We start from the raw sequence: 13,037 nt of genomic DNA, 5'->3' as shown, positions 1-13,037 counted from the left end.
ACATGTCATTGTTTTAAATTATCCAAAATTCACTAAAGGGTGGTTGCAGTGTATCAATGCTCTATTGGTTGGGAGATGTAGCAGTAAGGGGTATCAAAATTTATGTTAATTCAACATTTACTGAGCAATATATCACAGTCTCTATGCTAAGTGGAGGGTTAGTAATGAAGATCATATTTCTGCCCTAAAGGAATTTATAAATACTAACTTTAATGTAAGCCTCCCTGTACTGTATTGTAATGGGATGTAGTATGTATACTACCCAACACCCTTTACAAGCTTAATTCATTTAATTTTCAAAATAGTTATATGAAACATGTGTTATTAACCATTTTACAGATTATAAAATTCTGGATTAGGGAGATAAAATAATTACCCAAATGTAGCATGCCCAGAAGTAACAGACAATCATGATTTAAAACCAGTTTTGTATGATTCCAATATCCCTGATTTTTTGAAAATTGTTTGTTTAGTTTTGTTCTTCCCCTTGCCCAGGTCATTTACATAAAATATTATTGAAACCATTAAAGAGGTTACTATATAAGACTTTCTTGAAGGAGGTGATATTTATAAAATAAAACTAAACTTAAATATCACATAATTACAGGGCAACAAGGGATATAAGAAATAACTTTGTCCCAGTTTTTTTAACTGGTCAGGAAACTGAGGTCCTGCTAAAGTTTCAGAATTAATTAGTGAATAATCAAAGATTAAAAACCATGATAGTTTGGTTTCTATGTAAATGCTGTTCTCACTATGCCACAATGCCAATCACACATTCATACGTTTATGCATATCAAAAATGTCTATTTAAATATATTTCCTAATATTTTAATTAAAATATGTTGTAGAGGCCAGTCTAATCATGGTAAACATTTCCACACTTTATTATAGCTAAAATTTTGGTGTTATTTTTCATTAATCAAAAAATATAAAAGCATTACGTACATACAAAATACATTTCAGAATAAGGATTATTACCAGTAATAATCAGAGATATTTCATAATAAAAAGAGTTCAATTCATCAGGAGGCATAACACTTCTAAATATGTCAGTACCTAACAACAAAAAGTCAAAAACATGAATCAAAAACTGACAGAACTGAAAAAGAGAAATAGACAAATCCGTAACTATAGTTGGAGAGTTCAACTTCTTCTGTCACTAATTGAATGAACAACTAGACCAAAAATCAGAAAGGGTATAGAAATCCATCAACTGATTGAATCTAATTGGTATTAATAGAAAACTATGTGGCAAAAGCAGGATACATATTCTTTTCTATGTAGACTATAATGAGTTTAAATAATTAAAAACACATGATGTATGCTCATTGACAACAAGGAGTTAAAGCAAAAATCTATAAGAGAGATATACAAAAATATCTAAATATTTATAAATTGTACAAAATATTTCTAAATAACCCATGGGTAAAAGAAAACATAACAGAGGAATTAGAAGACATATTGAACTGACTGAAAATCACAACACATTCCATCAAAATATGTGGGGCACTGCTAAAGCAGTATTTCAAGGGAAATTTGTACCATACCTCCATAACTGGTTGTATCAGGGAAAACTTCTCAAATCAGTAATTTAACAGTCCATGCTAAGTAGTTATAAAAGAACAAATTATACATAAAGCAAGAAGAAATAAGATAATTAAATTTTGGAGCATAAATAAAAAAGGTTAAACAGAAAAATAATAGACAAAAAAGTTGATTATTTAAAGAGATCAATAAAATAGAAAAATTGATCTCTATACAGATCAGTCAGAGCATAAAGGAAGCAGACATACATCATCAATATCGGAAATGAAATAAAAAAAAATTACTACAGATCCTACAGACATAGTGAGGATAATAATATAATGTGAATAACTTTATGTCAGTAAATTGAATATCTTAGATTCACAATCAGCATTGCTAGCTAAAAAAGTAATCTTATTATAATAAATTATCTAATTTTTAAATAGGAATAACATTTAATATAATTAACTCAGTAATCATATTTTATATATAAAAATGTAAAAAAAATTCCATTTTTCTGAAGCTCAGAACCTTCTCTTAAAATTACATGAAACTGATACTTTTTATCAAATTATTTTGTACTTACTCCTGATTTTATAAAATACTACATGCTAAAATCTCTACTGGATAAATGCAATGCTTTCTCTTTTTATATTAACAATCAAAACAATTTTTGTCTATTGTACATATGTATCCTTACCTTTCCATATGACCTTTATAGTTTATCTGGGGGGGGGGTGAAGAGGAATACAGTGGCAATAATGTTATGAAATACAAATCTGTTAAACTATTGAATTGCTTTTCCACTATTATTCAACTTAAAAAACAGTTGCATTAACTATATATTCATTCAAAAAGCTATGTGGCACTGAGAATTATAAAATGAGAATTATAAAAATTACACAATGTAATATCTTCTAGGAGTAAGTTCTCTTAACATGCAAGGTTTAGCTAGCACAAATGTAACTAATTAATAACATCTGAAGTACATTCTCCCATAGGACTGATGACCATCTGGTTGACCTTGCGCTAGATCAATAGAGATGGCAAATCTGTAAATCGTTTCTTAAATGTTATCAGTCCATCATTCCACCACGAGCAGAAGGGCTGGAACTTGGATGGGAGAAAGAATCTCTTGTTTCTTATACCTTTAAATCAACTGTGATTCATCATTTGACTATAAATAAGACAAGACTGAGAGGATTCTCCTAAAGGTCTCCCCAGAAAGAGACAGGCAGAGGATCAAGTTACAGTGAAGATTTCAAGACAAAAGAGCCAGGAGCCAATGTAATTATGAGAAACTATAAAGATGCAAAAGACCTCTGCCAGATGTAACTTGAAATTACTTAAATTTCCTCAAAAGCATCTTCCAAGTCCTGATTTTTGGTTGCAAAGTAGTTATAGAAATTTTGAAATATGAAATAAATGAAATAAAGTATATATCTGTATGTATTTAAATTAACATATGCTCATATAGAAGGTGGGGCAAAAGTAGATTTATAGTTGTTCATATGGAAAACAATACAATAATTGAAAAATAATAATGCAAGAATAAACTCTTTATTTGGTTTACTCACAACTATAAGCAGATTTATGTCAACCCTGCACAAATTTTTAAATTTTGATGTCAAGACTAAACTACTTTGGAAGAAATTTAGTAACCTACTCAGATAAGCCATCATAAAATCAATGACAAACTTTAATAAGAAATTTGGAACAGGTATCTCAAGCAGGTATACTATCAAATCTCTTCTTTTTTTAAAAATATATATATATTTTATTGATTTTTTTTACAGAGAGAAAGGGAGAGGGATAGAGAGTTAGAAACATCGATGAGAGAGAAACATCAATCAGCTGCCTCCTGCACACCCCCCACTGAGGATGTGCCTGCAACCAAGGTACATGCCCCTGACCAGAATCGAACCCAGGGCCCTTCAGTCCGCAGGCTGACGCTCTATCCACTGAGCCAAACCGGTTAGGGCCTATCAAATCTCTTGAGAAAATACCTATAAATTTATGATTAAAATTTAAACATTTTAACTTTTTTTTTTTTTTTTTTTTGCCCAAGCTACTTTTCCTATGATACTTTGCCTAATATATAGTCTAACTTAGGAGTTTTTTGTACTTAATTTAGAAATTATGGAATTTCCTTGTTGATATATCGCTTTAAAATAGTCTCTAAATTGTGATATTTTATCTCTATGATTATTTCCTATTAAGACTATTGCAGAGTATTATGCTATGTGAAATAAGTCAGTCAGAGAAAGATAAGTATCACATGATCTCACTTGTATGTGGAATCAAGTGAACAAAACAAACTGATGAACAAAAAAGATCCAGGCATTGAAGCATGCAACAGACTGAAGTATTTCAAAGGGAAGAGGGAGGGGCTATATGAAGAGATTAACCAATGAATTATCTATGCATAGCCCATGGACAGATAATATAATGCAGTGGGCCTGGGGAGGGGACAGGTGAGGGGTGGAGGGTGTCTATGGGGGGGGGGGAAAAAGGGGACATCTGTAATACTTTCAACAATAAAGATAATTTTTTAATCCTCACCTAAGGAATGTGGATATTTTTTCCATTGATTTTTAGAGAGAGTGGAATGGACGGGGGAGTGGGAGAGACAGAGAGAGGAGAGAGAGAAATAGAAAGATCAACCTGAGAGAGACACATTGACTGGTTGCCTCCCGCTCACTCCCCTGACCTGGCCATGGATTGAATCTGCAACTGAGGTATGTGCCCTTGACTGGGAATGGAATCCGTGACTCTTCCATCTGTGGGCCAACACTCTGACCACTGAGCCAAACCAGCCAGGGCAATAAAGATAATTTTTTAAAAAAAAGGCTCTTGGGAAGAATAAAATATCAAGAATTATAAATCTTTCAGATCGATAGCTTATTGTATTCTACATCTACACTAATAAAAGAGAAATATGCAAACTGTCGCTTTGTGACACCCACCAGCCAATCAGGAGTGAGTATGCAAATTAACCGACAAATATGGCGGCAGCCCTGCCCCCCAGCTGCTCCGGGCCTCTGGGCAGCACGCATGCAGGTGCAGAGCTGCCAGGCGGGGCAGGACGCCTGCTCTGAGGGGGAGGGCAGGGGACAGAGGGAGCTACAGGAGTGGCGCTCCGTTCGGAGCAAAGACTGAAGGCTCTGGCCAGAACAAGGACGGAAGGTGGCAGCCAGAGTGAAGGCCTGGGTCCCGGGTGCCGGAGGAAAACCGGTGCCAGCAGCCTGGGGAAGGAAAGCCTATTGCATGAATCTTCGTGCAACAGGCCTCTAGTCTATATATATAAAAGCCTAAGCAACTGAACAACTGAATGACGGATCGCTATAATGTGCACTGATCACCAGGGGACAGACGCTCAACACAGCAGCTGCCCCCTCGTGGTCAGTGCTCACCCACAGCAGGAGTGCTGCTCAGCTGACAGACCTGTCCCAGTGGACCACTCCCTCCCTCAGTAGTCCTACAGGTCTACTGAGAACAGGCCAGGCACCAACGGACCGGTGATGCCTGCATGATCCTGGTAGCACTGCTAGCCTCCTGGAAGTCGGCCTCAGGCACCGCGGCCGCTTCCCCTCCCTAGATGCTCCTCAAGGAAGAAACAATATAAAAGCGGCTGCCAGGTGGCTCCCAACAACCAACGAGAACATCAGTGGGACGGATCTGGATCCCAGGTCAGCAAGGGCATCCCACCACCTGCCCAGAGGGCCGATCGCATCCCAGCCCCCCTCCCACCCCCTTTGGGACGGGCGCACACGGCTGGTGAGTGCCGCTGCGGTGGCACAAGCCTCTCCCGATCAGGACTGACTGGGCACAAGTCTGCGGCAGGCGCAGCGGGGCCAGGATGAGCAGGAGCGACAGGCAGGAGTGGCAGGCACCGTTGGACTGCCAGTTTCAGCTTAATCCCCGCAGACTATGCCGAGGGACCCCACCCATGCACAAATTCATGCACCAAGCCTCTAGTATGTTATAAACGAAGGTAAGTCTTATTTTGCAAGGATCTGTTTTGAGTTTGGGAGCACTTACAATATTAGAGATGCAGTATTTTTTAAACCCATCATAACTTCTAGTCACTGTATACAGAGCAGTTCCTGTCCTACATAGCAATGAAGTTTGGTTTTAAAAGATTGCATTCTTAAACTTCATTAAAAGACACATTTTAATTGTCTCTTCAAATATAGACTTGATGAAATATCTCTGGTGACACACTTATCTTTAATATTTACCTAACTGGATTAAGTTCAAGTTAAACAAAGTTGGATTAATTTTGATGAAATATAGAGAACGGGTTTAGAGACCTAATCTGTGGGACCACTCCATCTTCCTATATACTGAGAGAAATACAGAAAATAGGGGAGAAATTGTACTGCTCCTTAATGCCTTTTTTTTTTTCATACTAGGTAGCTCTTAATTTAGAAGAAAAGTTGTAAGCTGACTATGAGATGCTTTAGTAGTAATTTTTTTTTTTTTTTGAAGGACACTTCAAAGGATCTGTTTTCCTTCCTTCATAACTTAACTGGATAGTCATGGGTTTTAAGGGGAATGCCTGGCTTAGAAGCTAAGGAAGCAATTAGAAGCTTACACACTCTGAGTTCATAAGGCTCCTATAGGACTTATGATAACTTTGGAGAAAGCTTTTGGTGAGAAGGGAAGGGAAGGGAGAGGAGGGGAGGGAATGGGGGGAGAGGGGAGGGGAGGGAAGGGGAGGAGAGGGAATGGAGGGGAGGGGAGGGAGGTAGGGAGCCATTTGACATAAGTGTCAGTCATACTGCTACTTGAAATTCAAGATACCAGTGTTTCAAAGACATCCTGTTACAGGAAGGTCTTAGAGTATATTGTTTATCAAATGAAAATGAAAATATGCCCAATGATGCTGAGGTTTATGCAGAGACAGAGCTGAAAGAAGCCATAAAAATATAAATAAGCCTGAGTGGCAGGGTGATATTCCTGATCCATTTCTTATCCCATCTGTCCAATTACTATGGGTTATGTGACTGACTGAGTCATCCATCTGTAAGTCCTTTGAACAATATACATTAAAGCTCATGCGTACATTCGGCAAACCATTCCTCAGAGGACTTACAACTTTTATGTGTGTGAAAATTTGAAGTCACACTCATTTCCCTAAGCTCCTGAAGATAACATCTGTACACAACAGCAATCAGAAGCATATTGTGAACTATTCCTTTAGTTCCTTTACAATTAGGTACTTTGCCAAACTCAGGAAGCCCTTGTGGAAATAGAAGAAACATTATTATATAGAAAGACCAGTTTCAAGACTAGTGCTCAAAATTTATTAGGAAAAATTTCAATAATTGAACCTTCATAGTTCTTTCTGCTAATGAAGATTAGTACATACGAAGTGTTTCTCAACCAAACCAGGTGAATATTAAAACCAGAGATTGTAGGCTTTGAGTTCTTCACCATCGCCCCCGTGCATGCACATGCAAACACAGGAGAAATTTAAAAGGGGGCAGAATACACTTCAAGCATTTTCAGAAACAAATGCAATAGAGGGCTTTTGTCTATTCACCAATAATTTTTAAATAGCCATGTCATCCCAAAACCAGTCCCGTAAATATTTTTTAAATCAATATTCAATACTACGTTACTGCCTTTAGTTTTTTTTTAATCTGGATAAGAAAACAAATGGTAAATAACATTTTCCCAGAGAATTTATCAACTTGCTTACCATCAAATGTTAAATAAACCCTTGCTTGGGGCTGAGAAGATCCTTTCACACAGGCAGAACAAACAAATGCTCCAACCAACATGCAGATTGCCTGGAATGCCATTTCTTCAGATTTTCAAGTTAACATCCAAGAGAAATACCTTTAAAAAAGAGGTACGTTTCTTACATTTCCTTTCACATTTTAGGAGCACCCCCACCCCCACACAAACATAACCAGCAATCTAGACAGAGCACCTTATTCACAAAAGACATTCCTGAACTTTCATGGTCAGGCCAACAGTAGGAGGTGCTGTGACTGTGCGTCTTAGATGTGAAAAAATTTGGATTCAATTCCCTTGGTCTTGGCAGTGTTTGCGAAAGAGAAGCTCTCATCTTCCAAAACGTAAAGAACAAAGCAGCCAGGGAAAAGTGACTGATTCCCAAAGGAAAACCAATGTTTAAAGGTGATCTCCTCTCTAAAAATCACATTATGTTTACATGACTTGCGAATGGTATCGATAGGATAGATGTTAATGGATGAAAACATCCCTTCCTACCATAAATACAGTAGTAGTAAAATAAAAAATAAAAAAAATCCCACATGAACGTTCCATACTCATTAGCTCTTGTACCTGAAATGGTGTTTCTATGCATAGATTGACACGTGCTCAATCCTTGATCACTAAAATCATTTGAGTCAGTTATCGGCCACTTTATACTGATGACCACACAGCTGTTAAATGATGCAGATGAGGTAACCTTGGACTGGTGCCAAATTCAAACCAATGACCTAGTGCTGAGCAATCTAGTGAACCATCTCTCCCTCAACGCATAGTTCATATAAATCAACCAGAAAGTGGCTGTCAACATTCCAATAGATAAATCAGAGAGACAAGTACTATCTGGAACTGTAGCTATAAAATCGATACATGTTATTAAGTAATGTCTGAATACAAGGAAGACCAGGAAACGTGTTAACTACAGATCTATAGAAGCTCCAGTAGTCACAGCATGTGAAATAATCTCAGGACCGTAAAAAGTATCCCATTATTTGGGGTCTAGCATAATTATATACTGAAATGACAAGGCAGTTTAATCTAGGAATGAATTTTTATAGATCACAACCATTCTGACCTTCAATATCACGTGGCTTTTAAAATTAAAATCTTATCACTGATTTTACTCCATAACATGCCATTACAAGTTGTAAACACTGCTTCATTCATGCAGAAGGGAAAAAAAAAAAGAACAATTATACCGAACATGCCATTCTTAAACGAAAATTATAAGTTGATTTCCTAGGTGGCACCTAAGTTAGGAGAGTTAGAAACAAAACCGTGCGCCTCTTTTCCCACACAGACGGAGGAAAGCCTTGAGATGTTTGCGTTGGTAATTTTCAAAAGAAACAAGTTTCTTCCTGCTTCCACAACCTCTTCACCCTGTCATCCCTAAATTGACTTAGAAGAAAATTGATTTTATGGAGTGACTTTCCCTTAGTCATTTGTTCCCTGGAAGAAAAAAAAAAAAAAAAGCCACCAATATGCCTAACCTTTGTCTCTTTATTAAGAAGGCTGACAGTATTTACATATTTTTACACATGGCTATTATCAGGATTTTATCTGGTATGTCTCCCTCTCCCCCCCCCCCCCCCCCCCAAAGAGACACTTGCCACAAATTGCAAAAAATAAAATAAAACAAACACTGGAGATGAAATGACAGGTCAAAGGAAGCAACGATACAGCGCAATGTGGTTGCAAGCCTGACCTAGAGAAAAGCGCCTCAAAGCAAGTGTCTTCCCCCACGCCCCACACCCCCTATCTTCTAACTTCTTCCCTTTCACCCAGACCCTTGGACAGGCTGCTGATTTTCGCTTCTGATCGGAACGCGAGCAGCCTGTGCGAACAAGACTCCTTCAGGTCCTCTCTCCAGCGACGTGGCCTTAGAAGTCGCTGAAATGTGCAACTTGAACGCCCCGCAGGTGTCACCGCCTAAAGAAACAACTCCAGCCGGGCTCTCGGCAGGAGAGGCGGTTCCCGGACACACGGCGGACGTTCTTAAGAAAATACGCAGACTCTGAGCACCGCGCTGTGCGAAAAGTCAATACACAGACCCCAAAAGCCCCAGGAACCCGCTTACCGGGGGGAGAAGAGAGCAGCACGGGAAAAGCAATGCGCTACCGGGCTGGCCCCGCGTGGGTCTCCGGCCCTGTCCCCAGAAGACCCGCAGGTCCGAGGCGACCCGGCGGGGAGATCCTTTCTTCCCGGTCCTCGGAGTTGCTGGGTAAAGGAATCCTCAGCGCTGCGGTGCGGTGGCAGCCGGAGCCGGGCTCCGCGTCGCTCAATCCAGCGCCTGGGAGTGAATGGAAAGCGGACCCGGCGCCGGGGGGGCGAGCGCTCGGGTGTCCGATTACAGCGACGCGGCGCGCGGCTCCCGCTGCCCCGGCGCGCGGCCCGGCCGACTCGCATCAGCAGCCCCGCGCGCCCGGCCGCATCCCCACGGCCGCGAGGCCCCACCCAGGGCGCGCCGCGGGCGGGTGGCCAGGAGCCGGGAGGGCGGGGCGGGCGGGGCGGCCCCCAGATCGCGCGGCCCGGGAGGCAGGAAGGCGCGGCCGCGGGCTAGGGGACCCGCAGAGCAACTCCGCTCTTTCGCTGTCCTCGGTGGAACCAGCAACTTAGGGCGCTCCAAGGGTTTTGTGTTTACCAGCAACTCCTGGAAGGCATACCCGCGTTGCCTGGCCATACTTATCAAAGTGCAAATCAGTCTTTTTCTTTTCCTTCTTTTTCTTTTTTTTTTTTCCCCCACCAGAGAAGGATCACTGCATCCTTTTAAGGCAAAGAGATGCGTCTTTAAAAGAGCGTCCGTCTTGTCCTTTTCGTGGGGCAAATGTTCTAAAATCAGTCCAACAATTTCATCCCAGACATGTATCCTTGTTAAATGGGTGCTGTTTTCTGTTTCGTTTACTTAATGTAAAGCAGTAACTCTGTGGACCCCCTCCACACTGGCTCATTCCCAGTATCTTTTCCTCCAGGATATTCCCAAAACATAAACTGCAAGAAATTACTTAACAATTTTGTGGAGCAAGGCTGTTCTGAATTATGCCAACAGATAGATGTTGACAAATCTAGGCATTATGGGGTATATTTCTAGCTCTACTCTCAGATAAACTTGTTAAACTCTGGAACTCGTTTTGATGTTTAAATGAAAATTACGTATCCGGACCGCAAAAATCTAGACACTAGACCATCAAGAGAAATGAGCTTTTGCCTCAATAAAATGAGCAGGTACTTGCTTAAAAAATCACTATGGGCTACAGCCCAGCAGATGTCACTATACAAAGGGACTATGGAGTGCACTGTCTTCAACTCTTTCCTTATAGTTTTCTTTAGGAAGTAAAGCAGAAACTTAATTCTTATAAACGGTCTCGAAGAAAATAGTTCTGTGAGTGCGAAATCTTCGCTGGAATGGGACAGTTGACTTAAACCTCAGCAGGAGGAAGTGAAGAAGTGATTAAGACACATCTTTCATGTGGGTAAACACTGCCTGTTATGTCCAAGCTACATAAAACTGTCTCTTAATTCTCTCTGTATAGCTACGATGTGAATGGATCACATCAAATAAGAGTCATTTTAAGAGTTCAAACATTATATTCCAGGGCCAATATTATCTTTTAACATCTGAGTTTATGAAAGCAACTTCTCATCTAATAGATGTATTATTTTTAAAAGTTTAATAGGGTTAGACTATATTTTGTGATGATTAGTGCAATAAAAATGTGAGCAGTTCCTTGACAAAAGTTGGTATAGTGAATTTAACCCACCAGACATCTGACAGTATTAAAAACAAGACACAAACATGTAAGCACTATCTATTTTCTCTGAAGCACTTCTGAAACTGATTAAGTCCCAAGTTATATCCTGACCACTGTTATCTTCCTACTGGTGTCTGAGTCAGCATTAGCTTAAGGAAGGAGAAGAAGAAATCATTAGGAAGAAGACTGCTGTGAGCATTAACAAATTATATAATTACTAGAGGCCCGGTGGGGTCGGCCCGAAACCGGCAGTCTGACATCCCCTGAGGGATGTAGTAGTGGGCCAAGCACAGGCAGTCAGGGAGGAGCCTGAGCCTGGGCTGGGCGCAGCTACCCTCGCCAGCTGAGAGCCCAGCGTCTGGTACCCATCAGTCAGCTGAGCAGCGCTCCAGCTGTGGGAGCACGCTGACCACCAGGGGGCAGCTCCTGCATTGAGTGTCTGCTCCCTGGTGGTAGATGCACGCCATAGCAACTGGTCAACCGGTTGTTTGGTTGTTCAGTCGCTTAGGCTTTTATATATAGATTAACTTAGAAATTTGGAAACTGTTGGCCCAGAAAGAAACTCACTACAGACTGATTCATTTGCCTTTCAGCATAACCATTATTGCTTGTCTCATTTTCAGTTCTTATATGTGTATTTCTACTAGCACATGATCTCACTCATCTAGGGGAAATGATGAACAGCATAGACTGATGAACAAGAACAGACCCAGAGACAAGGAGGCATGGATCAGACTGTCGGACCTCAGAGGGTGAGTAGGGGAGGGTGGGGAGGAAGGGGAGAAATCAACCAAAGGACTTGTGTGCATATATATGAGCCTAACCAGTGATCAAGAACAACAAGGGGGTGGGGGCATGCGTGGGGAGGGGTGTGGGATGGGAATGGGGGGATGAGAACAAATATGTGATACCTTAATCAATAAAGAAATTAACAATAATAATAAAAAATTTTAAAAAAAGAAATTTGGAGGCATGAGATACTGATTAATTTGTAAATCCATGTAAGGTAGAATACTAGTATGTTATACATTTTATTTTTAAGTTTCAGGAACAAAGATAAGGAAATGTAAGGTGGCATGCATGTCAAATTGTGTATTTACAAGGGAATTTACTCTGTTTACAAAAGCCCAAAGAATTAGCTAAATCTCTCACGAGGCTTTTGAGACTATGACAAATGGTTTAATTTAATCACAGTCTATGAAACTTGTGATGCAGTTCCCATCTTGCCTGAATAAACTTCTTTCCAATGCATTGAGTTGAATGGGTATTTGCTTAGTACTGATACATTTACCATAGGCCATGCCTCAAAATGAGTCATGAAAACATTGCTAGGCACTAGCCAAGGTGGATTCAGGCATAAGGACACAATTATTGCTCATGGTTGGCTGGAGCCTGGGCCATATAGTGAAATTTTAACAGTGGCAAAAGGTACCCCTAATAAGATTGATCTCTGCCCGTTTCTCCAAACTGCTTTGGAGCTTAAAACACCTTAACAATGTATAAGAAACATTGGTGGCCAGTGCCACTTTTCTAGGATGCAGACTTTGTTTCTGTCCTGACAGGTGGAAAGCAATTATTAGCTAATCGAATAAGCTAGCTCAGGAAAGAGGGACGCCAAATGGATCTGCAAGACTAATGACACAATTAAATTTTAGAGGCCACTAATTACAAAATTTGCCCTCATCAAAATGTCTTGGGGGAAGAACAACAAGTTAAAATGCTTAGAATTGCTCTCATTAAGGTGGTAAAGAAATAGTACAACATCTTTACCCTGAAGTTTCTCAGAAGTACAGTGGCCTTATTTGCAATTTTGATATTTTTGCTAGTCCTTTAAAAAGTCATTTAACTTAACTGCAACTCGGACTGATTTTGAGTGATGTACCCATATTTTCCTAATGAGTTGTGCAGCTAAGAATTCTCTTATTTCAAATTTAACAAAAATAGTTTGTTTTCAGATTTTTCTCTATCATGCAGATGAGCTATATGAATGAACTTTAACTAGAGAATCTCAATCCT

The 13,037-nt window shown here is 40.0% G+C and overlaps 1 protein-coding gene across 1 annotated transcript in view; it reads right to left on the bottom strand.

The window, feature by feature from the left end:
* SEMA3C (semaphorin 3C) overlaps positions 1–9,702 on the bottom strand; it is a 165,445-nt gene extending 155,743 nt beyond the window's left edge. The window contains exons 1-2 of the mRNA XM_054726038.1: positions 9,350–9,702; positions 7,235–7,374 (exon numbers count right to left, since the gene is read on the bottom strand). Of these exons, the coding sequence (XP_054582013.1) occupies positions 7,235–7,337 (103 nt within the window). The 5' untranslated portion in view covers positions 7,338–7,374; positions 9,350–9,702. The remainder of the gene's footprint in view (positions 1–7,234; positions 7,375–9,349) is intronic.
* Between the last annotated feature and the right edge of the window lie 3,335 nt (positions 9,703–13,037).

The sequence above is a fragment of the Eptesicus fuscus genome, chromosome 14 (assembly GCF_027574615.1).
Source record: "Eptesicus fuscus isolate TK198812 chromosome 14, DD_ASM_mEF_20220401, whole genome shotgun sequence".
In the NCBI taxonomy this organism is placed as follows: domain Eukaryota; kingdom Metazoa; phylum Chordata; class Mammalia; order Chiroptera; family Vespertilionidae; genus Eptesicus; species Eptesicus fuscus.
This window is presented reverse-complemented; position numbering and strand designations above follow the sequence as displayed.